Consider the following 26,611-nt stretch of genomic DNA (forward strand, 5'->3'; position numbering starts at 1 on the left):
GCGTGACCAAAATGGAGCTGGGGCAAGATCACTTCAGAGCATTCAGACTCCATCAAAACCTGAAAATCTTCGAAAGTGGGACACATCTCTTGGCCGCCAAAGCTAAAAACATGCATCGCTGGATTCCAGAACCTTGCCGCGGCATGGAGAAAAGGAAGCTGTAGCGGAGAACGGCTCAGCGTGAATAGTGCATTCAAGCCGAAACCCCGAAAATTCAGCTTTTCCGAGCCATCTAGAGGAGATCCAAGATGCGACATTTTCAGCAAGAAACGCCTCCATCTTTGTCTAAAAACTAAGATGAAATGAATGTTCCCGAAGTTGAGGCTTTTATAGAAGGAAAAACACTGTTCACGAGGACACGTGTCAAAAATCTGGTGGCTGCAGGACTGAATGGCCGGCCAGCCACTTTTTCTGGCCGGCCAGCCATTTACTTTTTCAGAAATGGCCGGCCAGCTGTCTCTCTCCACCAAAAATGGCCGGCCGGCTCCCAGGGATGGTTGGCAATGCTGCAGTGTATCTCCCTGGCCCTGTTTTACCCTTCGAGGGAGAGTTCCAAGCATTTCCATGTAACGGGAAAGTCAAAGGCCTCCGTTTCGGATGCGTTCCGGTGCCCAGATCGTCAGAAGTACACTTTGTTGTTGTGGAGTTTTGTTTATCGAGTTGTCGTTTTGCTTATCGAGTTGTTTGTCTAGCGGACGTGTTTTGTGTTTTTGAGTCATTGCTCTCTGTTTAAGCAATTTTTGTTAAAGTCTTGTTTATTTGTGTTGTTGCATTTTGCTTATCGAGTTGTAAACTTTCTAAGGTCCTGTTTTATCTTAGTAAGTTGAGTTGTTTAGTTTGTTGCGTCGATTCACTACCTGACTTGGTGATTACACAATGCGCATTACCATTCAATTTCATTTTTGTGCAAAATAAATTGATGCGATACGATGCTAAAAGTTTAAAATACAAACATCTTTTCAAAAGCTATTTCATTTCATCATGCTTTACAACAAACAAAGGTACAAGTTTTACAAAAAAATAAAACTGCCTAACAATGTGCAAAGTGCTACAAACTACTAGCAAAAAGAAAAATAAAGCAGGAAATAGCAACATCAAAGTCCTCCGGAGCGGGAGCGAGAAGCACACCTCATCCTCTTTTGCGGGATAATCTCCACACCATCATCATCATCTGAGTCGGAGCCGTCATCCTCAGGATCCCCCTCAGCCTCGCCTCTATTCCCCGAGCCAAAACCGGAGCCTCCCTCCTCAGCAGATGTCTCTGACTGACGGTCGGTAGCCTCCTCCTCCTCCTCATCAGGCTCCACCTCCACAACGTGAGCCCTGCGTCTGCGGACAGGCCCTCCTCGAGCTCCTCGAAAAGGCCTAGATGGCCCGGCTCCTCGGGAAGGCCGAGATGACCCCGCCCCCTGAAAAGGCCCGGGTGACCCAACTCCATGGAAAGGCCCAGATGGCCCAGCTCCCCAATGAGGCCCAGATGGCCTAGCCTGCGGCTGACCGGACCATGAAGGCATCTGAAAACAAAGAGTTCAATTCAAATACATCAGTCCAAATGTATACATCAGATGCAGATACAAGCAAAGGCTACATGAAGTGGGTGCATGTAAATACAGTGTACAAGTGGGGTGTGTATCAGATGTGCTCTACACAAGTGGTCTATCGATGCAGTAGAAATCAGCATGTCATCAGAAGTATGATAAATGCTAGAAAACTGAAGGGTACCTGAATGCCCGCGACAGACAACTGTGCCTCCCTCCGCAGGACCATGCCCTCGAGTGTGGCCACCAGTCCAACCACCTCCTCCATGTACCCCCGCGATGGCTGCAAAAATGAGCTCATAATCAGCAGTGAACAGAAGAGTGTCTAAACATCAGAATGATGAATGAAAAGAAGTGGAGCATACCGGCGGTGAGTCCGGATCAATGGCGTATCGATCACTGGGCATCGGAGGCTCTAGTGGAATCGGAGTCGGGGAGCTAGCCCCATACTGCCACGCCATCAACTCAGTAGGCATATCTGGCCATCCGGGGTGAGGATGAACCGACGGAGCCGGAGGAACCGGTCTACTCCCACCTCTAGATGTACCGGCCCTGCTAGTAGAAGGGGCGTCTGCAGCCCGAGCCCGAGCCTGGCCCGAGGATGACATACCGGCAGGCCTCATCATCGGGATACGAGCTTCCGTCAATGGAGGCATCAAATATATGTGACGGTAAGTGGCGTAGTCCCCCTCCTCAATGTATAGTAAAGCATCAGTACCCAGCATTGCGCCGACTACCTCCGAGTAAGAGAGTCTGTCAGCAGTCCGCATACTGGCTGGAGGTACTGCGGGAATATCCTGAGAAAGATACCCCCATACCTGGCGCAGAAAGCGCTCTCCCAGGAACCATACCCTGCCAACCGGCCCTTCGAACAGGACCCTATACTGGGAGATGTCCGATGCTCCGGTATACTGAAGTCGGAGACCATCACCCAGGGACACCCAGGGCTGCCATGTAATCTGCGGATGATGAATGCATAAACCAATCAGAAATCGAGAATATACAGAGCAAATCAAAGATGAAAATGAAAAGAACTGAAAGTTCTGAAGTACCTCTGAATGTCGCACAGTGTCGAAGTACTGTCGCAAGCGAAGGAGGGTCTCTCGAGGCCTCGGCCGGTGCGGGCCCTCGAATATCAATGAATATGGAGTCACGGGAATCCCTACCACCTCCAGCTCTGGGGCTAATGATGGGAAGTATACATAGACCCATAGCTGAGAAAAACAGTGCAGAATGTAAGTACGAAATGCTGAGAGCAAAATACAGACTGTAAAAGTGCGCTGTGTGTGCAATGTACAAGTAATGAAGAGCAGAAATGTAAATCAAGGGGACAGAAAGTACCTCCCAGGCTCTCCAGTAGCCGCCAAGCAAATCGCCCCGCCCGCGGGAGGTCGCGCTCATATAAAAATAAAGGGTAGCCAGGCCGGCGCCACCCCAGTCATATCGATGGACCTGTGATAGGTCGACGAGAGCGCTCAGCAAATATAGCCCAACTGTGTTCCCTCTGTCGGTGAACAGGGTAGTCCCGAAGAGGAACATCAGGAAACCACGGGCATACTGCTCCGTCTCCTCGGGACTCTCAGGCACCATCTCCGCCCGCCGGAAGTGGGAGGAGAACCAAGTGTATCGGACTCTCCCAGAGACCCTGTCAACGGGCGGGTGAGCCCCCAATAAATACATCCAGGCGGCCTCCCACTCGCCCATATCCTCATCATAAGGGATGGACCAACCTCCGACGTCTAAACCGGTCAATAAAGCGAAGTCAAAAGGGGTCATGGTCATATCCCCGGTAGCAGAGAAATGAAAGGAGTTGGTGGTGTCCCACCATCTCTCTACCAAGGCTGCCATCAGCGTCCTCCTGGCAGGACAACGTGACAACCCGACGCAGAAGGGCCCAAACCCTGCCAAGTCTACCAAGTCTCTGACGCCCTCCGGGAGCTCAGCATACCAATCCCGCGCGATGGTAGAACCATATCCCCGCACACTGCGGGAGCAAACCAGCATTCAGAATGAATACATGTGTCAATATGAGATGAAATGGGCTGTGTGCCAATGAGATGAATGGGCTGTGTGCCAATAAAATGGATGGGCTGTGTGCCAATGAGATGAACTGGGCTGTGTGCCAATAAAAATGAAATGGGCTGTGTGCCGATGAAGTGAAATAAGCTACATGCAAATTCAGTTAAATTGTGGGCTGCGTGTTCACTATCTACCTGGGCTGCGTGTTTAGAAAATTTGAAATTTGGGCTGCGTGTTCAACTTTCAGTTAAACTGTGGGCTGCGTGTTCACTATCTATCAGAAGGCTGCGTGTTCAGAAAATTTGAAATTTGGGCTGCGTGTTCAACTTTCAGTTAAATTGTGGGCTGCGTGTTCACTATCTACCTGGGCTGCGCGTTCAGAAAATTTGAAATTTGGGCTGCGTGTTCAACTTTCAGTTAAATTGTGGGCTGCGTGTTCACTATCTACCTGGGCTGCGCGTTCAGAAAATTTGAAATTTGGGCTGCGTGTTCAACTTTCAGTTAAATTGTGGGCTGCGTGTTCACTATCTATCTGGGCTGCGTGTTCAGAAAATTTGAAATTTGGGCTGCGTGTTCAACTTTCAGTTAAATTGTGGGCTGCGTATTCACTATCTATCTGGGCTGCGTGTTCAGAAAATTTGAAATTTGGGCTGCGTGTTCAACTTTCAGTTAAATTGTGGGCTGCGTGTTCACTATCTATCTGGGCTGCGTGTTCAGAAAATTTGAAATTTGGGCTGCGTGTTCAACTTTCAGTTAAACTGTGGGCTGCGTGTTCACTATCTACCTGGGCTGCGTGTTCAGAAAATTTGAAATTTGGGCTGCGTGTTCAACTTTCAGTTAAATTGTGGGCTGCGTGTTCACTATCTACCTGGGCTGCGTGTTCAGAAAATTTGAAATTTGGGCTGCGTGTTCAACTTTCAGTTAAATTGTGGGCTGCGTGTTCACTATCTACCTGGGCTGCGTGTTCATAAAATTTGAAATTTGGGCTGCGTGTTCAACTTTCAGTTAAACTGTGGGCTGCGTGTTCACTATCTATCTGGGCTGCGTGTTCAGAAAATTTGAAATTTGGGCTGCGTGTTCAACTTTCAGTTAAATTGTGGGCTGCGTGTTCACTATCTACCTGGGCTGCGTGTTCAGAAAATTTGAAATTTGGGCTGCGTGTTCAACTTTCAGTTAAATTGTGGGCTGCGTGTTCACTATCTATCTGGGCTGCGTGTTCAGAAAATTTGAAATTTGGGCTGCGTGTTCAACTTTCAGTTAAACTGTGGGCTGCGTGTTCACTATCTACCTGGGCTGCGTGTTCAGAAAATTTGAAATTTGGGCTGCGTGTTCAACTTTCAGTTAAATTGTGGGCTGCGTGTTCACTATCTACCTGGGCTGCGTGTTCAGAAAATTTGAAATTTGGGCTGCGTGTTCAACTTTCAGTTAAATTGTGGGCTGCGTGTTCACTATCTACCTGGGCTGCGTGTTCAGAAAATTTGAAATTTGGGCTGCGTGTTCAACTTTCAGTTAAATTGTGGGCTGCGTGTTCACTATGTATCTGGGCTGCCTGTTCAGAAAATTCAAAATTTGGGCTGTGTGTTCAACTTTCAGTTAAATTGTGGGCTGCGTGTTCACTATCTAATCTGGGCTGCGTGTTCAGAAAATTCGAAGTGTGGGCTGTGTGTTCACTTTCGAATCCGGGCTATGTGTTCGACAAATCAGTGTTTGAGCCGTGTGTTCTAATGTGGGCTGTGTGTTCGCAATTAATTAATGAGCCGAGTGTTCGGAAATTCGAATGTTGAAATTACATGCTCAAGATGCAAGCAATGTACTATGTCATAAGCTAAACTGCGTGTTCAAGCATGGCAAAGGTGCGAAATCTAGGAAAAATACAGAAGATGAGGTAAATACCTCTCGGGCCTCGTGAGAGAGATGCCGCTTCGGCTCTCTGAGAAGCAGATCCCCGGGTGCTCGATCGTCAAAACTGGTAAAGTGACGGAAGACAGCGCGCGGAAGAACGTGTGCTGGCGGACGGTACCTCCCGGGAATGAAAGGTCGGGTCCTCGGAGGTAGAGTCATGGGATCGAAATCATCACCGGCACCTGGAAAACCTCCGCCGTGGGGAGAATTGCCCGCCATTTTTCAAAGAATCTGCAAAAGGGAGCAAAAATGAGCAAAATGAGCCAAAATCGGAAAAAGTCAACAAAAGTCAACTCTCGGGAAATAAAAAGTCAACTCCCAAAAAAATATTCCAAATATTGAGACAAACTTACCTCGAGTGGCGAAAATGCAAAAAGAAGCTCTGAAGCCGGAATTTAATCGCTTCAAAGTGCTTAAAACTGAGTGTTTTTGCGGAAACAATTTGCGCGGGGCGTTGGAAAACGCGCGTGAAACTCAGATCTGGAGAGGAAAGTGTTGTAGAATGCAAGAAAAGGGAGGGGACTCGGCTGCCTTTTATAGGCCTCAAGCCTTGGTTGAAGAAGCATGCAAAAAGGAGGGAAAAAGACCAAAATACCCCCGGATAAAGCACATGGCCGGCCGGCCCCTATTTCTAGCCGGCCAGCTATCTGCTTTTTGCAGAAATGGCCGGCCAGCCATTAGCTTTATTGGAAACCGGTTGGCCACCCCCCCTTGGGAAGATAAATGGCCGGCCATGTTCCCCACATGCTCACCTAGCTCTCTGCAAATTTTGAGGAAGATCGGAGTTCCCGGGACCTGAAAAAGTTCAAGAAAAGTACACTTCCGGTCGCGAAATAGCTCCGTCGGGTCTTCAGCTTCAAGTTCTGACATATGTCTCATCATCACTCATCGAAATCAAAGTGTATCCTTTTTGAATGAGTTGTAACCTTTCAGGGAAGCGGATCGGAGGCCGTGATTGAGTTACCTTCGCCGAAACACGCATTTCCGTACTCGTTGTCTCATGACAAATGAACACCCTGATTTATGGTAGTTTTGTACTATCGTGCGCATAACTTGCATTCTATGAGCATACTTGCCTTGTCATGTACATTTCTTGATATTGGCATACCTCCATGTTTGAGCATGCGTTGTCACGCATGTTCCACTCTTGCATTGCGTTACATTCACTCATCGGCACTGCGTGTGTCGAACTTTCGGAATCACATTGGATATATAGCATATTGTGCTCGTTGAGTTTCTCTCTTTTGCAGGCACGATATTGTATGTACGGTTCAATTGAAGCTGGTGCGACCAGACGAATCGCGCAGGTATCGTATCTTCTCCGTGTGAGACGTGGCGGGGATTGAATAATCCTCCGCATTCTTAACTGCATGAAATGTAGTTGTTGCTTTGCATTCTTGCTTAAAACTGTTGCATCTATTTGCGAATACTTGCTTCATTACAGCTCGCTGCATTCGCATGATCATGAGTGATAACCGGCTTCGCGTAGCGTATAAGTCCAACTTTCAAAACCGGCTTCGCGTAGCGTATAAGTCCAACTTTCAAAACCGGCCTCGTGTAGCATATAAGTCCAATCTTCAAAATCTTCTTGCATTTTCGCTTGCATTTTGCCCCTGCCTGCGGGCATGCCTGCGGGCACATCTCTGTTTATCCTGTATGTTTGTCTAAGTCTTCGGCCTTGTCAAAAATGGGTCGTCTCTGGGCTTTGACATTCACTCCCGTCACTTATGACTTCCGAGTTCTGTCAAAGAGGGGCAACTGTAGACACCCCATTTTTGACCGACCTTAAGACTCAGACGTCACCGATTGAGCGCTTGGTGATGTTGCATATTGTGCTTGTTCAGAAGTTTCAGAGTTGCGACCGTGAGCCCTGCCTCCGGACTTCCGAACCCTCTTTCGTACCTTGCCTCGGTTTGTGAACCAGACTCGGTTTTCTTTGTTTCTTTTCCTGAGGGGAGGGAGAGGTCCCGTAAACCATCTCTCAATGTCCGTAGGCTACATTTGGTGGCCGTAGGCCATTTTTCCCATTTCGAAGTCCGGTTTTCGGTGTTCGGGACCGTTGGCCGTGTGCCTCGGTTCGGGACCGCTTAACCATCTCCTATTGCTCCGGTTTTTGGCATACTTCCTATTTAATCCCTTTTGAGGGACACTGGGGTCTGAGAAACCCACTTTGTGGCCGAACGCCACTTTCGATGCTTAACAACCCATTTTCGGGACCCCGAACTGCGTGTTTTGGTCCCCGAGCATTCGTTTTGCAACGGTTTTCGTTCATTTTTGGCAGGTACCTCTGTTTTATCACTGGAGAGGTCACTGAAGGGTGGGAGCCCAGCAATTGTTGCAGCAGCCAGTTATACATCCTCCGACGCCCTCCGGCGCCCGTTTTGCGCACTTCCGGGCTAATGTTGAACACCTTGGAGTTAATGTTGCCAACTTTCAACCACATATCTGTGATCTACACACATGGGAGGCCCCTAAAAGTTGGTGGCCGGCCATTAAGGTTACCTGACCCTTTTGACCCCTTTCTTCCGGGCTAATGTTGAACCCCTTGGGCCCACATTCTTGAACTTTCAACCACATATCTGTGATCTACACACATGAGAGGCCCCTAAAAGTTCATGGCCGGCCAGTAATTCAAATTGACCCTTTTGAACCCCTCTTTCCGAGCTAATGTTGAACCCCTTGGACCCACTTTCTTGGAATTTTAACCACATGGTTGTGTTGTACACACATAGGAGTACCTCCCCAGTTGCTGGCCGGCCAGAAAATCTCATTGAACCTTTTGACCCATAGCCGGCCGGCCACCTGGAGCAAAAGTGATAGGCCGGCCGTGTTCCTTGCACTGTGCACTTTACAGCTGTGGGGCAATATCCCCCAGACAAGATATTTATCCGGGGGATATTTTGTGGGGGAATTTTGCTCTCCTTTTCCCCCACCTTTACACCCCCTTTTGAACCCTTATAACCAGCTGGTGGCTTCACTTACAAGGGTTAGAAAAATTGTTCTTCAAGTCTCCATACTCAACTCCATCTCCATAGCTCTCATTTCTTCAAAAAACCCTAAGTCCCTAACCATCATTCCTTCTACACCACCAAGCTCTACCACCACCACCTCATTTCCAGCAACAAGGAAGGTTTCTCAAAGGCCAAAGAAGCTGCAAATTCATCCAAGAAGCAACAAAAGTTTGAGTCTTCAAGGGTAAGTAATGCTTTTACCCTTTTGACCCTTTTTCTTGATCTATTTCTAAGCCCCACTTGCTTTTTGTTTCAAGCTCCGGCCCTAACTGAAAAGGGCCATCTTTTGAGCTCATCTTCACTTTTCATTGAGGGCTCAACCCTGTTTGAGCCCTCCATGACACACTTGCTTCATTGATCTTCTTATATGTCATGATTTTGCATGCTATTTTTGGCCCATGAACAATCTGTTTTTGAGCATGTTGTAAACTGATATAAGGCTTATTTTGAGCCCCTCTTCAACATTGGAGAAGGGCTCAACATTGTTTGGTGTCTCCATGTGTCACTTGTAGTTATATCCCTTATTTGGCCCCATTTTTGCATAAATTGGCAGCCCTCTTTGCTTCTGTTTTTGGACCTTGGTCCGAACTGAAACTGGCCTTATTTTGGCCTATACTTCATGTTTCATTAACACTTTTTTTCTTTTTGATGATTATTTTGTATACTTCATGTTATAGCCATTTTTTAGCCTTATATTGCATCACATTTCTATCATATTTGTATACTGATTTGAGGTCTGCCATATACTGTAAATATTCATATTTTTGGTCCCTCTTCAGTGTTGTAGAAGGAAATTTTTCAGTTTGGGTTTTGCTTATACCACTTGCTTCATTACCCCTCTTTTGGCCCCTATTCTTGCATGCTATTTTTCCCCTACCTATGCTTGCTGTTTGGCCATGTTTATAACTGTGAAAGTGCCTTTTTTGGGACTGTCTAGCTTCTGTCTTTGCATTTCATGTCCATATTGTGCATGTTTGGCATAGCTATAGGCCATTTCGGGTGCCTAATGTTGCATTTCGGGACAATTCCTTGCATTTCATGTCATTTCGCCTCATTTCGGGACTGTTTTCCCCCATATATTTAGTGCTGAAATTCCATTAGCATGCTTGCATATCATTTTTGCCATGTTGCATCATATTCTGCCATTGCCTCGGTTTGCGTGCCCGTGTGCACGCATTTCGAGGCACTTCATTTTTATCCGCCGACATCCTATGTGAGTGTGGCTGAGGCTCACTCATGTTGGTATAAGCCCATTTGTCATTTCCATGTCATTTCATCATATTCTGTCATTGCCTCGATTTGCGTGCCTGTGTGCAACCATTTGGAGGCACTCCATTTTTTTATCCGCCGGCATCCTATGTGAGTGTGGCTGAGTCTCACTCATGTTGGTATAAGCCCATTTGCCATTTCCATGTCATTTCATCATATTCTGTCATCGCCTCGGTCTGCGTGCCCGTGTGCGCGCATTTCGAGACACATATCATCGCCTCGGTTTGCGTGCCCACGTGCACGTATTTCGAGACACATATCATCACCTCGGTTTGCGTGCCCGCGTGCACGCATTTCGAGACACATATCATCGCCTCGGTTTGCGTGCCCGCGTGCACGTATTTCGAGGCATCTCATTTTCATAACATTGTATATGTTAGGATTGCATCTTAGTTGCATTTCATGCATATCATGCATATTGCATCGTGTTCGGAATAGGAGTTAGCCCGGGCACGGGAAACGAGGTACGTTTCGTACTCTGAGTGACGGAATGTGTCTCAATTCCCCAGTCATCGACACTCCGGATTATCCATGATGGAGTTAGGTTTTAGCTGTTGTTTCATGTGCATTCATCCTATATTGAGTTGTGCATTTCGACTCCTCGGCCATCATGCCTCGGTGTGCGTGATTGGTGGCACGAGGATCGAGACATGCATATATCTGTGCAAATACATTGCTATGCCCCTTTCCTGCTCTCTGTTGCAGCAAAATGAAGAATCAGCAACCTTTTGGGGCTTGGCACGCATTTCAAGAACAGGTGTAAACAGAGGCTAATTGGGGCATTCTGGTGGATTTCCGCGCAAGACAATCCGGACATGCATCATCCATCAGAAGCAAGGCGGTCCCTGGCTTGCATGCCAGTTTGATTTATTTTCTTAGTTAATTCATTAATTAATTAGGATTTTGTAATATTTGGACTGTAATATTCTTTTATTCGGGACTGTAATATTCTTTTATTCGGGACTGTATATTTATTCGGACCCTCTGCGCGAGGGCACAACTGTAATAAGTGTGCGTGTGTGTGTTGTATGTCTTCCAACCCCACGTCTTTCTCCCTTTTATTTATCCGCTTTTGATGGTTAGATTAGGGCATGTTTAAATTAGCATACAGTATGACAGCATGTTTGCATCATTCATCTGTATTGCATGCACCGGGCTCGGCGCATCATACTAACTGCATTGTATTTTTCAATTCTAAAATTGAATACATGATAGTTGTAGCATCTCATATGCCATGTTTAGAATAGCCAAGCCTGCTATAGTTGCATTTTGCATGTGTTGCATTAGGCATTTCTGTATACTTAGGATTCATGCATGATTTCTAATGAGTTTCTGTTTTGGCTTGGAGTACTCGGTAAGCTTTATGCTTTAACATCCTTGCATGCGTGTGAGTGACTGCCATGAATAGCATGCTTACCATGAGGCTATGTGCTTATATGATATAACTGCCTGAATGCCTGTGGGTGAAGGTTGGGTTACTTGAATTGGAATAAATCATCAACTATTTGTTTTAAGCCCACTAGATAGTGGCAAAACCATCTTTACTAAGCCCACCTGAGGGTGGCAAAATCTGTATTTTAAGCCTACTTGCGAGTAGCAAACCATCTTTCAAATAAGCAAACATGAAATGTTTTGTTCCAATTCGGGCGACCCAGTCTATACTTATATGCTGTGCGCATCACATAATAACCTAGGCTAATAACCGGAATAAGAACTCACAATGTTTTCAAAAATAGATATCATGGTTAGTAGAGGCCGGTCTATGACCGGGCGAGCGGGGGTGCTCACGAAGTGACCTTCCCCAATCGTACCCAAGTTCCCGAGCCGAGGCAACTTTGGTGATGACGGACACGTGGCCTTTGGCAATGAGTCAGGGTTTCCTAAATTTCCCAAAATAAAATATTTAGGTGGCGACTCTGTATCTGGCAAAGCAGTCCATGTTTGGCACTTCTTTCAAAAAATCTGTTTTCTCAAAACGATTTGCCGGATTTGGACTCTTTGGTTCAGACTTAGAACCGTGACTACAAATCGAGTCCGAGCTGTAGCGAGGTCCCCCGCGGGCTTGTTACAGTTGGTGAATCTCTGCTTTTGCAAAAGTTCTTTGTCCGGTTCTGCCGACGCTTACCGTTCGGGGCCCTTGCCTTTATTGCTTTTGTCTTTGGCGACTTTTTCTGCAATAATGGCAGTAAGCGAATCCCAAAAATCTCCAAGATTGGGTTCCACATCTTCGGATTGTGATTCTCCTGCCAACACTTGTTCGGCTGGATCACTATCTTGTTCTGATGGAGTCTGACTCATTCCTGATGTCATGGAGACATCATCATCCTGGCTTACAGATTGGAAGAACTGATCTTTCAGATAATCCATACTTTTAACAATTAATTCATTATCGGAAAGATGAGGATATTTCTGTTTTGATTCCTTTTGAATTTGAAGGAACGGATTACCAACGGCTGTTGGAGAGGTTGCTGGTAAAGCTAGCTGTTTAACAGATTCCCAACAGGCTTGGATATTCTGGTGAATTTTCAGAAGGAGTTCTTTTATTTCCATTTTATCCCACCATTTAACAAAAAAGATTCTTTTAAGTCGGGGGACTTTGTTCTGGTAATCACAAGCGAAGTCCCATTTCCATATCCATGGGATGCCAAAACGGATACTGAAATGGACTATAGATTTACTGATCGAGAGTTCTCTGTTTTTATTTAAAAATGAATAAGCACGAGAATAAGCCACATGCCATTCATTGTATGCTGTTCGAACGGATTTTGGTAAGATGTCAAGAGAGAGTCCGAATTTATCCCACCAAACAAGGAACCAATTAGGTACATCATTTTTAAGGATTTCAGAGGCAACACGGATAAACCAAGAATGATTCTTAATGGGGTTCTGGTAATAAAAAACCTGGGTGAAGGCATCAATATAATCCCAGTATGTATATTTAGTTTGTTTATTCCGTAGATCAAGATCACGGGTTGTATGCGGATGGATGCCCCAAGTGGAAATGGGCATAATATTACGGATAACAATTTTACTGTACTGGATGGGACTAGCGGCTTTGTTGACATCATGCAAAGTATGCTTGATCTCAGCAGCCCCAGTTTCAATTAACATCTGTTCATAAATGTAACGGTACTGATCAAAATGCGGTGGAGATTGTTGAGTGGTAAGGTACCGACGTTTAATCTCCCACGGATCAGTCATCCATTGTTCATCAGACGGTTCAATCTAGAGGAAAGTTTCCTCGGTAATACTGTTAGGTGTGTACGGGTCTTCGGTCTTAAGGAGGATATCCTTAGACGATGGATTACTGGTTTGACCTCCTCGAGAGAGGGGTGGATATTCTGTTGGATCATAGCGAGGGGTGTTACCCCGGCCACGACCATGCCCACGTTGGCCTCTACTGGTCATTTACAGATTTCTGCGAATATTCACGGGTTAAGAAATCAGGCAAAGAGTTAGTTTCTCCTTTAATATATTCAATATGAAAATCAAAATTGGATAAATAACTCTGCCAAGTCAAGAATATCTGTTTGGATGCAAGATTTTTTACATCCTGTTTAAAAATCTGTCTGGCAGCAGAACAGTCGACTCTGATGAGGAAATGCTAGTTTAATAAATCATCCTGAAATTTAATAACACATTTAACAATGGCTAAGCATTCCTGTTTAATGGTCGGATAATTTAAAGCAGCTTGATTCCAATGTCCAGAATGGAATGTTAATAATTCCTCTTTCTGAGTCTTGGGATTAAGCTGTTATAAAATACCACCAAATCCTTCATTGGAAGCATCAGTCTCCATAATCTTTTTCCAATTAGGATTAGGTAACTGTAAGCAAGGTAACTGTTGGACTTTAGCCTTAATTCGGCGAACAGCTAAAGTATGTTCAGGTGACCATGGTGGCGGATTTTTCCTTAACCTGGTATAGAGAATGTTAGCATCTGCGGATAAATTATGATAATAATCTCTAACATAATTAAGACTACCTAAAAATCTCTGTAACTGAGTTTTGTCTTTAATTTCATCAGGAAATTTAGAGGCAAACTCCATACTTCTGTTAATAGGTATAATACTACCATTAGAAATATTGTGACCTAAATATCTGATGGTGGTTTGAAATAACTGCATTTTTGGAGCAGAAATAACTAAACCATTTCTGATAATAACATTCTTAAAAATAGTAAGATGTTTAATATGCTGGTCAATTGATGAGGAAAAAATTAAGACATCATAAATATAAGATTGAGTAAATTCTGTATATGGATTAAAAATATCGTTCATGATATGTTGAAATTCTGATGGAGCATTTTTTAATCCAAATGGCATGACATTACATTTGTAATGCCCAAAGGGTAATGTAAAAGCTGTTTTATATCGATCCTGTTCGGCAATCTCGATTTGCCAATATCCTGATTTAAGATCAAATTTAGAGAAAATAATTGCATCCTGAAGGCGATCCAAAAGATCTTTTTTATTCGGAATAGGGTAACGGATCCATTTTAGTTTGTCATTTAACGGTTTGTAGTTTATAACGAGACGTGGAACTCCTCGTTCCAGTTCAGCATTTTTGTTAACATAAAAAGCTGTACAACTCCACGGGGAGTGACTAGGTCGGATTAATTTTTTCTCAAGCAGACTGTTAATTTCTGATTTACATAATTCCATATATTCCTTCTTCATCTGGTTAGGGCGAGCTCTAGTTGGAATATATTTCTCATCAAAATCTGGTTCATATGGTAAGGTTACTGTATATTTTTTGCGATTCCAGAAAGCATTAGGAACATTACCACAGACTTCTGTTTGAAATTCTTTTTCTATCAATTTAATTTTCTGTTGGAAAGAGGGTTGTTGTAATCTTTATTCTGTTGTTAAGAAGTGAACTTCTTTTTGTAAAAAAATTAGTTGATTCTGTTTACAAGTGACTAGATCCCTAATTTGATCTAATTCCTTTGTATAAGGTTCTGTTATAAATTCAAAAATTACTGATTTTCCCTGTATTTGAGAATAAATACCTGTTTGATCAATTTTCTGGATAGGCATTAAAAGACATAAAAAAGGTGTGCCTAAAATTATATTCTGGGCAAGATTTTTGACTAATACAAAGGATGTAGGTAGACATAAATCTTGATTACAGATATAAGCTTCTGGAATTTTATACCTGATCTGTAAAGAATTACCACTTGCACTGGTTAGACTCTGAGTAGTCTTTTCAAAATATCGGGTAGGAACTATACCTTCTTGGATACAGTTCATATCTGCACCACTATCGACTAAAGCAATAGCATCTTTGATCATAAAATTTGGTTTTATTAAAAATGAAATTTTAATATACCATTTCTGAAAACTTACTTTATTAACAAGTAATAAATACGGAGTAGAGGATTCTGGTTCAGATTTTTGTTCATTATTTTCAGCGGCTTTTTGAGCGGTTTTTCCTGTTTGTTGTTTTAACTGGTTACGAAGATATTTAATATCTTTAGTGGCAGCTTCACTTGCAGTTTGCAAGTGTTTGATTTCTGTTTTGAGAATATTAATTTCCATTTTTAAATCATGAATAGTTGTCGGTTGTTCCAACACAGGTTTTGTATGGATTCTGTTAATTACATTTTGGAGATTATAAGAATAATCGGGTATAGGTGGGGTTTCCTGTATTATCTGTTGGTGTTCATAACACATTTTTAAATATTTCATTTTTATTTCTGGATCTTGGATTTGGTCTGCAACAACAAGCATATCCTTTTGAGTATCAGTTAAAACATTAATACTGCTGGGTTCACCTCAGTGTAAACCATTCATTTCTACAATTGATTTCCAATAATTAATTTCTAATATGTGTTCTTGGTTGGAACTACAAGGACAAGATTCTTCTGGTTCATCATCTTCACTATTGGATGTAGAATATAACTGATTAATTTCATCTTCAGAAGGGGTGTCTTCGTCAGTTGAATTTTCTTCAGTCTCAAGGGCTTGAATTATCTGTTCTTTAATGCCTAAATCAAGATTTAATTCATTAACCTTAGATTTAGCTTTGGATTTACAACTGTTTTCATAGTGTCCTGTTTGACCACATTTGTAGCACTTTACTTCTGATTTATTTTTACCTTTAGTTTTACTGGTTAATTTTTTAGAATAAAACTTCTTGGTGTTGGTGGTTTGCGGATGGCTAGTCTTGTGGGGCTTTTTTCTGAAGGGTTTTGAAGATTTCTTATGAGAAAGCTTACGAGTTTTTCCTGGATATTTAATAACTGGTTCATAGGCAAATTGTTCACAAAATTCGCCTAATTCTTTTCTTCCTGTAAGATTCTGTTGTTTCATTTGGTGATGTAATTTAAGGTCATTACATAATGAAAGACCTTCATCGGTAATTATGGAGCAAAGTTGTCCATATGTATACTGTTCGTAAGGAATAGACATCCGGTCATGGCGGTCTCGAAGTTTTTTCCTAACACGTTCGGCAAAGAGAGTAGGAAGGCCATCAGCAAACTTGGCTTTCCAATGAGTGCTGTTCCCATCAGGTCGTTGCATAACCTTGATGAGGAAAACATCTTTATACCAACGGAAATGTGTAAGAGAAGGACAACGAAGGTTCTGGAGTAGTTCGCGATCGCGATCCTGAGAACTAGTACTGGTGCCAACAAAATGGAGGATAATGGTCTGGATGAGAGTATAAACAGCATCCTGCTGCTGGATAGGTTGATGGGTAGTTGGATCAACTTCAACCTTGACAAAATTAAGAATTTCTAACTGTTGGGTTAAGGTAAGAATATTATCCCACCATCCTTTGAGTTGTCCGGTAAAACCATTGATAATAAATTTAGCAATGGCTTGGTCCTGATTACTATATTGGCGACAAACGGTTGCGTACATCAGCATCTGATGTAATTTCTTATAAATGCCATATTCAGATTCGCCATCTATATTCCATTCATAGATAGTCTTGCCATGATAGCTTCCCTGGTCATTGATGTATGTCTCTTCATAGAGAACATCAGGAGGAGTTGGTCGAGCGTAATAGTTCCTACTGGGTGGTAACATAGCAGGTCTAGAGGAACTATACGAATGCAGTTTATTAACAGATGAGGGTTCTTGGAAATTCATTTGGATTTCATAAATTTGTTCTGGTGATAGAGTGTCACCAGGTGTGGGTTCAGCTCTAAGCATCTGGATTGATCCACTAGATTGTCCATGTGGTGGAGTTGATGTAGGAGGGCGAACATGTAATGTTTGCATTTTCTGGAGAAGAGTGTCCATAAATTCTGTATTGGAGGCTTTTAACTTAAAGTTGGTAACCTCTAAAGGTGGTTTAATGGATACGGGATGTAAAGCAGAAGAGCCTGTTACGGGTAAAGCTAAACTCCTATCCTTGTAGGTGGAAACAGCTTCTTCAATCCTGGTTAATTGTTTACTCATAGTTTCACAAATTAAATTAGTAAAATTATTCTGTTTAACTAATAAACCTTCGGTTTTAGTAAATTTTCCTGATTGAGCATCTATATATGCAGTAGCCAATAAGGGTTGACGAGTAGTTTCACCATTAGGGGCTAACTCTAGAGCTTGAGGAGGCGGATATAAAACATTAATTGCTTGTCCTTCAGTTGTCGTCCAAGTCTTGTACTGGTCTTCAATTGTATTTAGCTGGGGTTGATTAACTGATTGATACCATTCAACAAAGGGGATCAACTTCTGTTGTAACTCAAGATGTTTATAATATTGAGTTTTATATTCGGCTAACTGTTCTGGAGTATGATTGGTAAAATACCAATCCCTAAAATCTTTATATTTTTCCTAATTAAATTCCTGGTTTAATATTTTTCTATTTTCACTTCTTGGTGTAAAATCCATTAAATCTCGAAGTTCATGTCACTGGCCGTTGGGCTATCTGGTGAAGGTGCTGGGGGTGCTGTATAGACACCATGAGGAATTCTGTTTTGGGATAATCTTATCCCTTGAATTTCTGAATACATGGGATCATTCTGTGGATCACTAGGAGGTCTACTAGGAGGTCGAGAAGGTATCTACTGTAAGATGGCGTCGATCTGTCGTTGAGTGGGTACCTGGTCAACGGATTGTCGACTGGATTCTGGAAGATCTACCCGATAAGGAGGAGCAGATCTAAAACTATTATTCGAAAAACTTCTAGGTGCTGTTCTAAAACTAGCATTAGAAGAATTGCTGCGGATAAGTAATGGTTTCTGAAATTGAAGGTAAACATTACCTTCGTGGGTTTGGATAACATCTTCAATGTTATGTTGGATAAGTGGTTTGGCTGGAACATCATTTGGGATATGCCATCTGTCGGGAAATGTTATATTCTTCCAGGGAATTAACTTTGGTACAGCTACTTGGCTACTGTATAGGTTGGTTTCAATTAATACTGTTTGTCCTGTTTCAGATTTCTTTTTTACATAAGGATTTAACGTTGTTAAAGCCTTAATATAAATTCGGGAATGAACTGAAAAATGAGGGGTTCCTGGTTTATACTCATATCCATGAGTAAGGACTCGGAGTTCTAAAACATCAGAAAGATTAGCATCACACAGAGCTATGCTAAGATTCGGATAAATATCAAAATATACTGGTCCATGGGACAGACTTGTCTCAATAGCTCCCATGAGTGAAGCTTTCTAGTTCAGACATCTACCATCTCGAATGGTGCATTGAATACTGGTATTTTGACCAAGAAGAGTCAAAGGTTTGAATGCAATCTGTACTAATCCTATATGGATGTACTTATACTGTTTTAAAAATGGAATAAAATCATTTATGTGAATTAAACGGATTATTTCATCATTATTCTGAATACAAGATGCATGTTCAAATGTTTTGATAATAGTTTTACTGAAAAATTGAAAGCGTCCTTTCCTATAAATGGTTTGTGGATCGACAGATGGGATAGTCCATTTATCTAGGGCGTCCTTCACATCCTGGTAAGCTACTAATTCAGCTGCTTCGGCTAGAGAGGAAACAGTATTTCCTACAGATGTTACTGATTCAGATCCTGGTATTTCTACGGTATTTTCTTGTTGTTCCGACATGGATGTACAGTGATCATATATGTATAATTTCTTTAATTTATAATCATATTATGTGGTAATTAAAACTTGGCTCTGATACCATAGAAGGTGCTCACTAAGGTCGAAGCTAGCATGTCTGTCAACGACTTACGGGCATCAAACGGTCCAAACGCAATCAGTGCTAAATGACCTAATCCCTACGTGACTTGGATGACGTCCCACTAACCCTAAACCATTAATTAACCTTACAAAAGCACAAACCCAAGAATTAACATACACATAATATCAGTATAAAGAAAACAAATTATAAAATATATGATCCCATTACCTTACTGCTGAGGTGGTGGAGGCCTCCTGGCCGCCCACGCACAGATCTGCTCGTTGATCAACGTTTGCAACTCTGCTATCCGCTGATCACACTCGGCAAGTCGTTCGGTTATATACGGTTGAGTGTAAAAGTCTACTGGTGTATTAAGATAGTAGTTTTTCTGGTGTTGCCAAAATTCTAAATATGATAATAACTGTTCTAGGGCATTAACACATCAAAAGAGAATTTTTATTAAAGAAGTAAACTATTTTACACAGAGGGGGTTGGAAGAGATATTACAAGGAAAATGAAAAATAAAATTGACTCTGGTTTCGACTCCTCTTCAACAAGGGTGAGGACTGCCCTCTTATAGAACAAAAGAAGATAAGCAAATTATTACAGGGGGATAGGTGTAACTCTTCGATTGGACCGACAGATTCCACCTTGTCTTCTTATCTTCGGTTTTGGACGGATTAGGGAGTGGCATCTCCTTTTACTGTTGGTGAATCTCTCCTTTTGCAAAAGCTCTTTGTCCGGTTCTGCCGACGCTTACTTTTCAGGGCCCTTGCCTTTATTGCTTTTGTCTTTGTCGACTTTTTCTACAATAATGGCAGTAAGCGAATCCCAAAAATCTCCAAGATTGGGTTCCACATGTTCGGATTGTGATTCTCCTGCCAACACGTGTTCGGCTGGATCACTATCTTGTTCTGATGGAGTCTGACTCATTCCTGATCTCATGGAGACGTCATCATCCTGGCTTACAGATTGGAGGAACTGATCTTTCAGATAATCCATACTTTGAACAATTAATTCATTATCGGAAAGATGAGGATATTTCTGTTTTAATTCCTTTTGAATTTGAAGGAACGGATTACCAACGGCTGTTGGAGAGGGTGCTGGTAAAGCTGGCTGTTTAACAGATTCCCAACAGGCTTGGGTATGCTGGTGAATATTCGGAAGGAGTTCTTTTATTTCCATTTTATCCCACCATTTAATAAAAAAGATTCTTTTAAGTCGGGGGACTTTGTTCTGGTAATCACAAGCGAAGTCCCATTTCCATATCCATGGGATGCCAAAACGGATACTGAAATGGACTACAGATTTACGGATAGAGAGTTCTCTGTTTTTATTTAAAAATGAATAAGCACGGGAATAAGCCACATGCCATTCATTGTATACTGTTCGAACGGATTCTGGTAAGATGTCAAGAGAAAGTCCGAATTTATCCCACCAAACGACGAACCAATTAGGGACATCGTTTTTAAGGATTTCAGAGGCAACACGGATAAACCAAGAATGATTCTTGATGGGGTTCTGGTAATAAAAAACCTGGGTGATGGCATCAATATAATCCCAGTATGTATATTTAGTCTGTTTATTCCGTAGATCAAGATCACGGGTTGTATGCGGATGGATGCCCCAAGTGGAAATGGGCATAATATTACGGATAACAATTTTACTGTACTGGATGGGACTAGCGGCTTTGTTGACATCATGCAAAGTATGCTTGATCTCAGCAACCCCAGTTTCAATTAACATCTGTTCATAAATGTAACGGTACTGATCAAAATGCGGTGGAGATTGTTGAGTGGTAAGGTACCGACGTTTAATCTCCCACGGATCAGTCATCCATTGTTCATCAGACGGTTCAATCCAGAGGACAGTTTCCTCGGTAATACTGTTAGGTGTGTACGGGTCTTCGGTCTTAAGGAGGATATCCTTAGACGATGGATTACTGGTTTGACCTCCTCGAGAGAGGGGTGGATATTCTGTTGGATCATAGCAAGGGGTGTTACCCCGGCCACGACCACGCCCCCGTTGGCCTCTACTGGTCATTTACAGATTTCTGCAAATATTCACGGGTTAAGAAATCAGGCAAAGAGTTAGTTTCTCCTTTAATATATTCAATATGAAAATCAAAATTGGATAAATAACTCTGCCAAGTCAAGAATATCTGTTTGGATGCAAGATTTTTTACATCCTGTTTAAAAATCTGTCTGGCAGCAAAACAGTCGACTCTGATGAGGAAATGTTGGTTTAATAAATCATCCTGAAATTTAATAACACATTTAACAATGGCTAAGCATTCCTGTTTAATGGTCAGATAATTTAAAGCAGCTTGATTCCAATGTCCAGAATGGAATCTTAATAATTCCTCTTTCTGAGTCTTGGGATTAAGCTGTTTTAAAATACCACCAAATCCTTCATTGGAAGCATCAGTCTCAACAATCTTTTTCCAATTAGGATTAGGTAACTGTAAGCAAGGTAACTGTTGGACTTTAGCCTTAATTCGGCGAACAGCTAAAGTATGTTCAGGTGACCATGGTGGCGGATTTTTCCTTAACCTGGTATAGAGAATGTTAGCATCTGCGGATAAATTATGATAATAATCTCTAACATAATTAAGGCTACCTAAAAATCTCTGTAACTGAGTTTTGTCTTTAATTTCATCAGGAAATTTAGAGGCAAACCCCATACTTCTGTTAATAGGTATAATACTACCATTAGAAATATTATTACCTAAATATCTGATGGTGGTTTGAAATAACTGCATTTTTGGAGCAGAAATAACTAAACCATTTCTGATAATAACATTCTTAAAAATAGTAAGATGTTTAATATGCTGGTCAATTGATGAGGAAAAAATTAAGACATCATCAATATAAGATAGAGTAAATTCTGTATATGGATTAAAAATATTATTCATGATATGTTGAAATTCTGATGGAGTCTGACTCGTTCCTGATCTCATGGAGACGTCATCATCCTAGCTTACAGATTGGAGGAACTGATCTTTCAGATAATCCATACTTTGAACAATTAATTCATTATCGGAAAGATGATGGTATTTCTGTTTTAGTTCCTTTTGAATTCGAAGGAACGGATTACCAACGGTTGTTGGAGAGGGTGCTGGTAAAGCTGGCTGTTTAACAGATTCCCAATAGGCTTGGGTATGCTGGTGAATGTTTGAAACTCTTTTTCTAATAATTTAATTTTCTGTTGTAAAGAGGATTGCTGTAACCTTTGTTCTGTTGTTAAGAAGTGAACTTCTTTTTGTAACAAATTTATCTGATTTTGTTTACAAGTAACTAGATCCCTAATTTGGTCTAATTCTTTTGTATAAGGTTCTGTTATAAATTCAAAGATTACTAATTTTTCCTGTATTTGAGAATAAATACCTGTTGAATAAATTTTCTGGATAGGCATTAAAAGACATAAAAAAGGTGTGCCTAAAATTATATTTTGGGCAAGATTTTTGACTAATACAAAAGATGTAGGTAGACATAAATCTTGATTATAGATATAAGCTTCTGGAATTTTATACCTGATCTGTAAAGAATTACCACTTGCACTGGTTAGACTCTGGGTAGTCTTTTCAAAATACCTGGTAGGAACTATACCTTCTTGGATACAGTTCATATCTGCACCACTATCGACTAAAGCAATAGCATCTTTAATCATAAAATCGGGTTTTATTAAAAATGAAATTTTAATATACCATTTCTGAAAGGTTACTTGGTTAACAAGTAATAAATACGGAGTAGAGGATTCAGGTTCAGATTTTTGTTCATCATTTCCAGCGACCTTTTCAGCGGTGCTTCCTGTTTGCTGTTTTAACTGGTTGCGAAGGTATTTAATATCTTTAGTATTCGCTTCACTTGCAACCTGCAAGTGTTTTACTTCTATTTTTAGGATATTAATTTCCATCTTTAAATCCTGAAGTGTAGCTGGTTGTTCTGACACAGGTTTTGTGTGAATTCTGTTAATTACATTTTGGAGATTATAAGAATAGTCGGGTATAGGAGGAGTTTCCTGAATTGTCTGTTGATGTTCATAACACATTTTTAAATATTTCATTTTTATTTCTGGATCTTGGATCTGGTCTGCAACAGCAAGCATATCCTTTTGAGAATCAGTTAAAACATTAATACTGCTAGGTTCACCTAAGTGTAAACCATTCATTTCTACAATTGATTTCCAATAATTGATTTCTGATATGTGTTCTTGGTTAGAACTACAAGGACAAGATTCTTCTGGTTCATCATCTTCACTATTGGAAGTAGAATATAACTGATTAATTTCATCTTCAGAAGGGGTGTCTTCGTCAGTTGAATTTTCTTCAGCCTCAAGGGCTTGAATTATCTGTTCTTTAATGGCTAAATCAAGATTTAATTCATTAACCTTAGATTTAGCTTTGGATTTACAACGGTTTGCATAGTGTCCTGTTTGACCACATTTGTAGCACTTTATTTCTGATTTATTTTTACCTTTAGTTTTACTGGTTAATTTTTTAGAATAAAACTTCATGGTGTTGGTGGTTTGCGGATGACTAGTCTTGTGGGACTTTTTTCTGAAGGGTTTTGAAGATTTCTTATGAGAAAGCTTACGAGTTTTTCCTGGATATTTAATAACTGGTTCATGGGCAAATTGTTCACAAAATTCGCCTAATTCTTTTCTTCCTGTAAGATTCTGTTGTTTCATTTGGTGATGTAATTTAAGGTCATTACATAATGAAAGACCTTCATCGGTAATTATGGAGCAAAGTTGTCCATAGGTATACTGTTCGTAAGGAATAGGCATCCGGTCATGGCGGTCCCGATGTTTTTTCCTAACACGTTTGGCAAAGAGAGTAGGAAGGCCATCAATAAACTTGGCTTTCCAATGGGTACTGTTACCATCAGGTCGTTGCATAACCATGATGAGGAAAACATCTTTGTACCACCGAAAGTGGGTAAGAGATGGACAACGAAGGTTCTGAAAGAGTTCTCGGCCTCGATCCTGAGAACTTGTGCTGGTACCAACAAAATGAAGAATGATTGTCTGGATGAGAGTGTAAACAGCATCCTGCTGTTGGACAGGCTGATGGGTAGTTGGATCAACTTCAACTTTGACGGAATTAAGAATTTCTAACTGTTGGGTGAGGGTGAGGATATTATCCCACCATCCTTTGAGTTGTCCGGTAAAACCATTGATAAAAAATTTAGCAATGGCTTGGTCCTGATTACTATATTTGCGACAAACGGTTGCATACATCAGCATCTGATGTAATTTCTTATAAATGCCATATTCAGATTCACCATCTATATTCCATTCATAGATAGTCTTGCCATTATAGCTTCCCTGGTCATTGATGTATGTCTCTTCATAGAGAACATCAGGAGGAGTTGGTCGAGCGTAATAGTTCCTACTGGGTGGTAACATAGCAGGTCTAGAGGAACTATACGAATGTAGTTTATTAACAGATGAGGGTTCTTGGAAATTCATTTGGATTTCATAAATTTGTTCTGGTGATAGAGTGTCATCAGGTGTGGGTTCAGCTCTAAGCATCTGGATTGATCCACTAGATTGTCCATGTGGTGGAGTTGATGTAGGAGGGCGAACATGTAATGTTTGCATTTTCTGGAGAAGAGTGTCCATAAATTCTGTATTGGAGGATTTTAACTTAAAGTTGGTAACCTCTAAAGGTGGTTTAATGGATACGGGATGTAAAGCAGAAGAGCCGGTTACGGGTAAAGCTAAACTCCTCTCCTTGAAGGTGGAAATAGCTTCTTCAATCCTGGTTAATTTTTTACTCATAGTTTGACAAATTAAATTAGTATAATTATTCTGTTTAACTAATAAACCTTCGGTTTTAGTAAATTTTCCTGATTGAGCATCTATATATGCAGTAGCCAATAAGGGTTGACGAGTAGTTTCACCATTAGGGGCTAACTCTAGAGCTTGAGGAGGCGGATGTAAAGCATTAATTGTTTGTCCTTCAGCTGTCGTCCAAGTCTTGTACTGATCTTCAATAGTATTTAGCTGGGGTTGATTAACTGATTGATACCATTCAACAAAGGGGATCAACTTCTGTTGTAACTCAAGATGTTTATAATATTGAGTTTTATATTCGGCTAACTGTTCTGGAGTATGATAGGTAAAATACAAATCCCTAAAATCTTTATATTTTTCCTGATTAAATTCCTGGTTTAATATTTTTCTATTTTCACTTCCTGGTGTAAAATCCATTAAATCTCAAAGTTCATGTCACTGGCCGTTGGGCTATCTGGTGAAGGTGCTGGGGGTGCTGTATAGACACCATGAGGAATTCTGTTTTGGGATAATCTTATCCCTTGAATTTCTGAATACATGGGATCATCCTGTGGATCACTAGGAGGTCTACTAGGAGGTCGAGAAGGTATCTGCTATAAGATGGCGTCGATCTGTCGTTGAGTGGGTACCTGGTCAACTGATTGTCGACTGGATTCTGGAAGATCTACCCGATAAGGAGGAGCAGATCTAAAACTATTATTTGAAAAACTTCTAGGTGCTGTTCTAAAACTAGCATTAGAAGAATTGCTGTGGATAAGTAATGGTTTCTGAAATTGTAGGTAAACATTACCATCGTGGGTTTGGATAACATCTTCAATGTTATGTTGGATAAGCGGTTTGGGTGGAACAACATTAGGGATATGCCATTTGTCGGGAAATGTTATATTCTTCCAGGGAATTAACTTTGGTACAGCTACTTGGCTACTGTGAAGGTTGGTTTCAATTAATACTGTTTGTCCTGTTTCAGATTTCTTTTTTGCATAAGGATTTAACGTTGTTAAATCCTTAATATAAATTCAGGAATGGACTGAAAAAGGAGGGGTTCCTGGTTTATACTCATATCCATGAGTAAGGACTCGGAGTTCTAAAACATCAGAAAGATTAGCATCACACAAAGCTATGCTAAGATTCGGATAAATATCAAAATATACTGGTCCATGGGACAGACTTGTCTCAATAGCTCCCATGAGTGAAGCTTTCCAGTTCAGACATCTACCATCTCTAAGAGTGCATTGAATACTGGTGTTTTCACCAAGAAGAGTCAAAGGTTTGAAAGCAATTTGTACTAATCCTATATGGATGTACTTATACTGTTTTAAAAATGGAATAAAATCATTGATGTGAATTAAACGAATTATTTCATCATTATTCTGTATACAAGATGCATGTTCAAATGTCTTGATAATAGTTTTACTGAAAAATTGAAAGCGTCCTTTCCTATAAATGGTTTGTGGATCTACAGATGGAATTGTCCATTTATCGAGGGCTTCCTTTACGTCCTGATAGGCTACCAGTTCAGCTGCTTCGGCTAAGGAGGAAATTGTATTTCCTACGGTGGTTACTGATTCAGTTCCTGGTATTTCTACGGTATTTTCTTGTTGTTCAGACATGAATGTATAGTGATCATATATGTCTAATTTATTTAATTTATAATCATATTATGTGGTAATTAAAACTTGGCTCTGATACCAATAAAGGTGCTCACTAAAGGTCAAAGCTAGCACGTCTGTCAACGACTTACGGGCATTCAACGGTCCAAACACAATCACTGCTAAATGACCTAATCCCTACGCGACTTGGGTGACGTCCCACTAACCCTAACACTTAATTAACCTTACACTAGCACAAACCCGGGAATTAACATACACATAATATCATTATAAAGAAAACAAATTACAACATATAATGAATGATATTTTTAATCTGTATACTGAATTTACTTTATCCTATATTGATGATGT

At 41.2% G+C, this 26,611-nt stretch overlaps 2 protein-coding genes across 2 annotated transcripts; both read right to left on the bottom strand.

The window, feature by feature from the left end:
* Positions 1-1,870: 1,870 nt before the first annotated feature.
* LOC145818242 (uncharacterized) lies at positions 1,871-3,077 on the bottom strand. The gene is made up of 3 exons (XM_082912881.1): positions 2,880-3,077; positions 2,591-2,752; positions 1,871-2,497 (listed from the first exon to the last, which is right to left on the bottom strand). Exons 1-3 carry the CDS (start codon positions 3,075-3,077, stop codon positions 1,871-1,873), a joined length of 987 nt encoding a protein of 328 aa, XP_082769007.1.
* A 22,589-nt stretch (positions 3,078-25,666) lies between these two features.
* LOC145818243 (uncharacterized) lies at positions 25,667-26,260 on the bottom strand. Its single transcript, XM_082912884.1, has one exon. The coding sequence runs from the start codon at positions 26,258-26,260 to the stop codon at positions 25,667-25,669; it is 594 nt and encodes a 197-aa protein (XP_082769010.1).
* Positions 26,261-26,611: the final 351 nt, after the last annotated feature.

Source organism: Camellia sinensis, unplaced genomic scaffold (genome assembly GCF_055761805.1).
Source record: "Camellia sinensis isolate YWXY unplaced genomic scaffold, ASM5576180v1 Unanchor6, whole genome shotgun sequence".
Classification (NCBI taxonomy): Eukaryota; Viridiplantae; Streptophyta; class Magnoliopsida; order Ericales; family Theaceae; genus Camellia; species Camellia sinensis.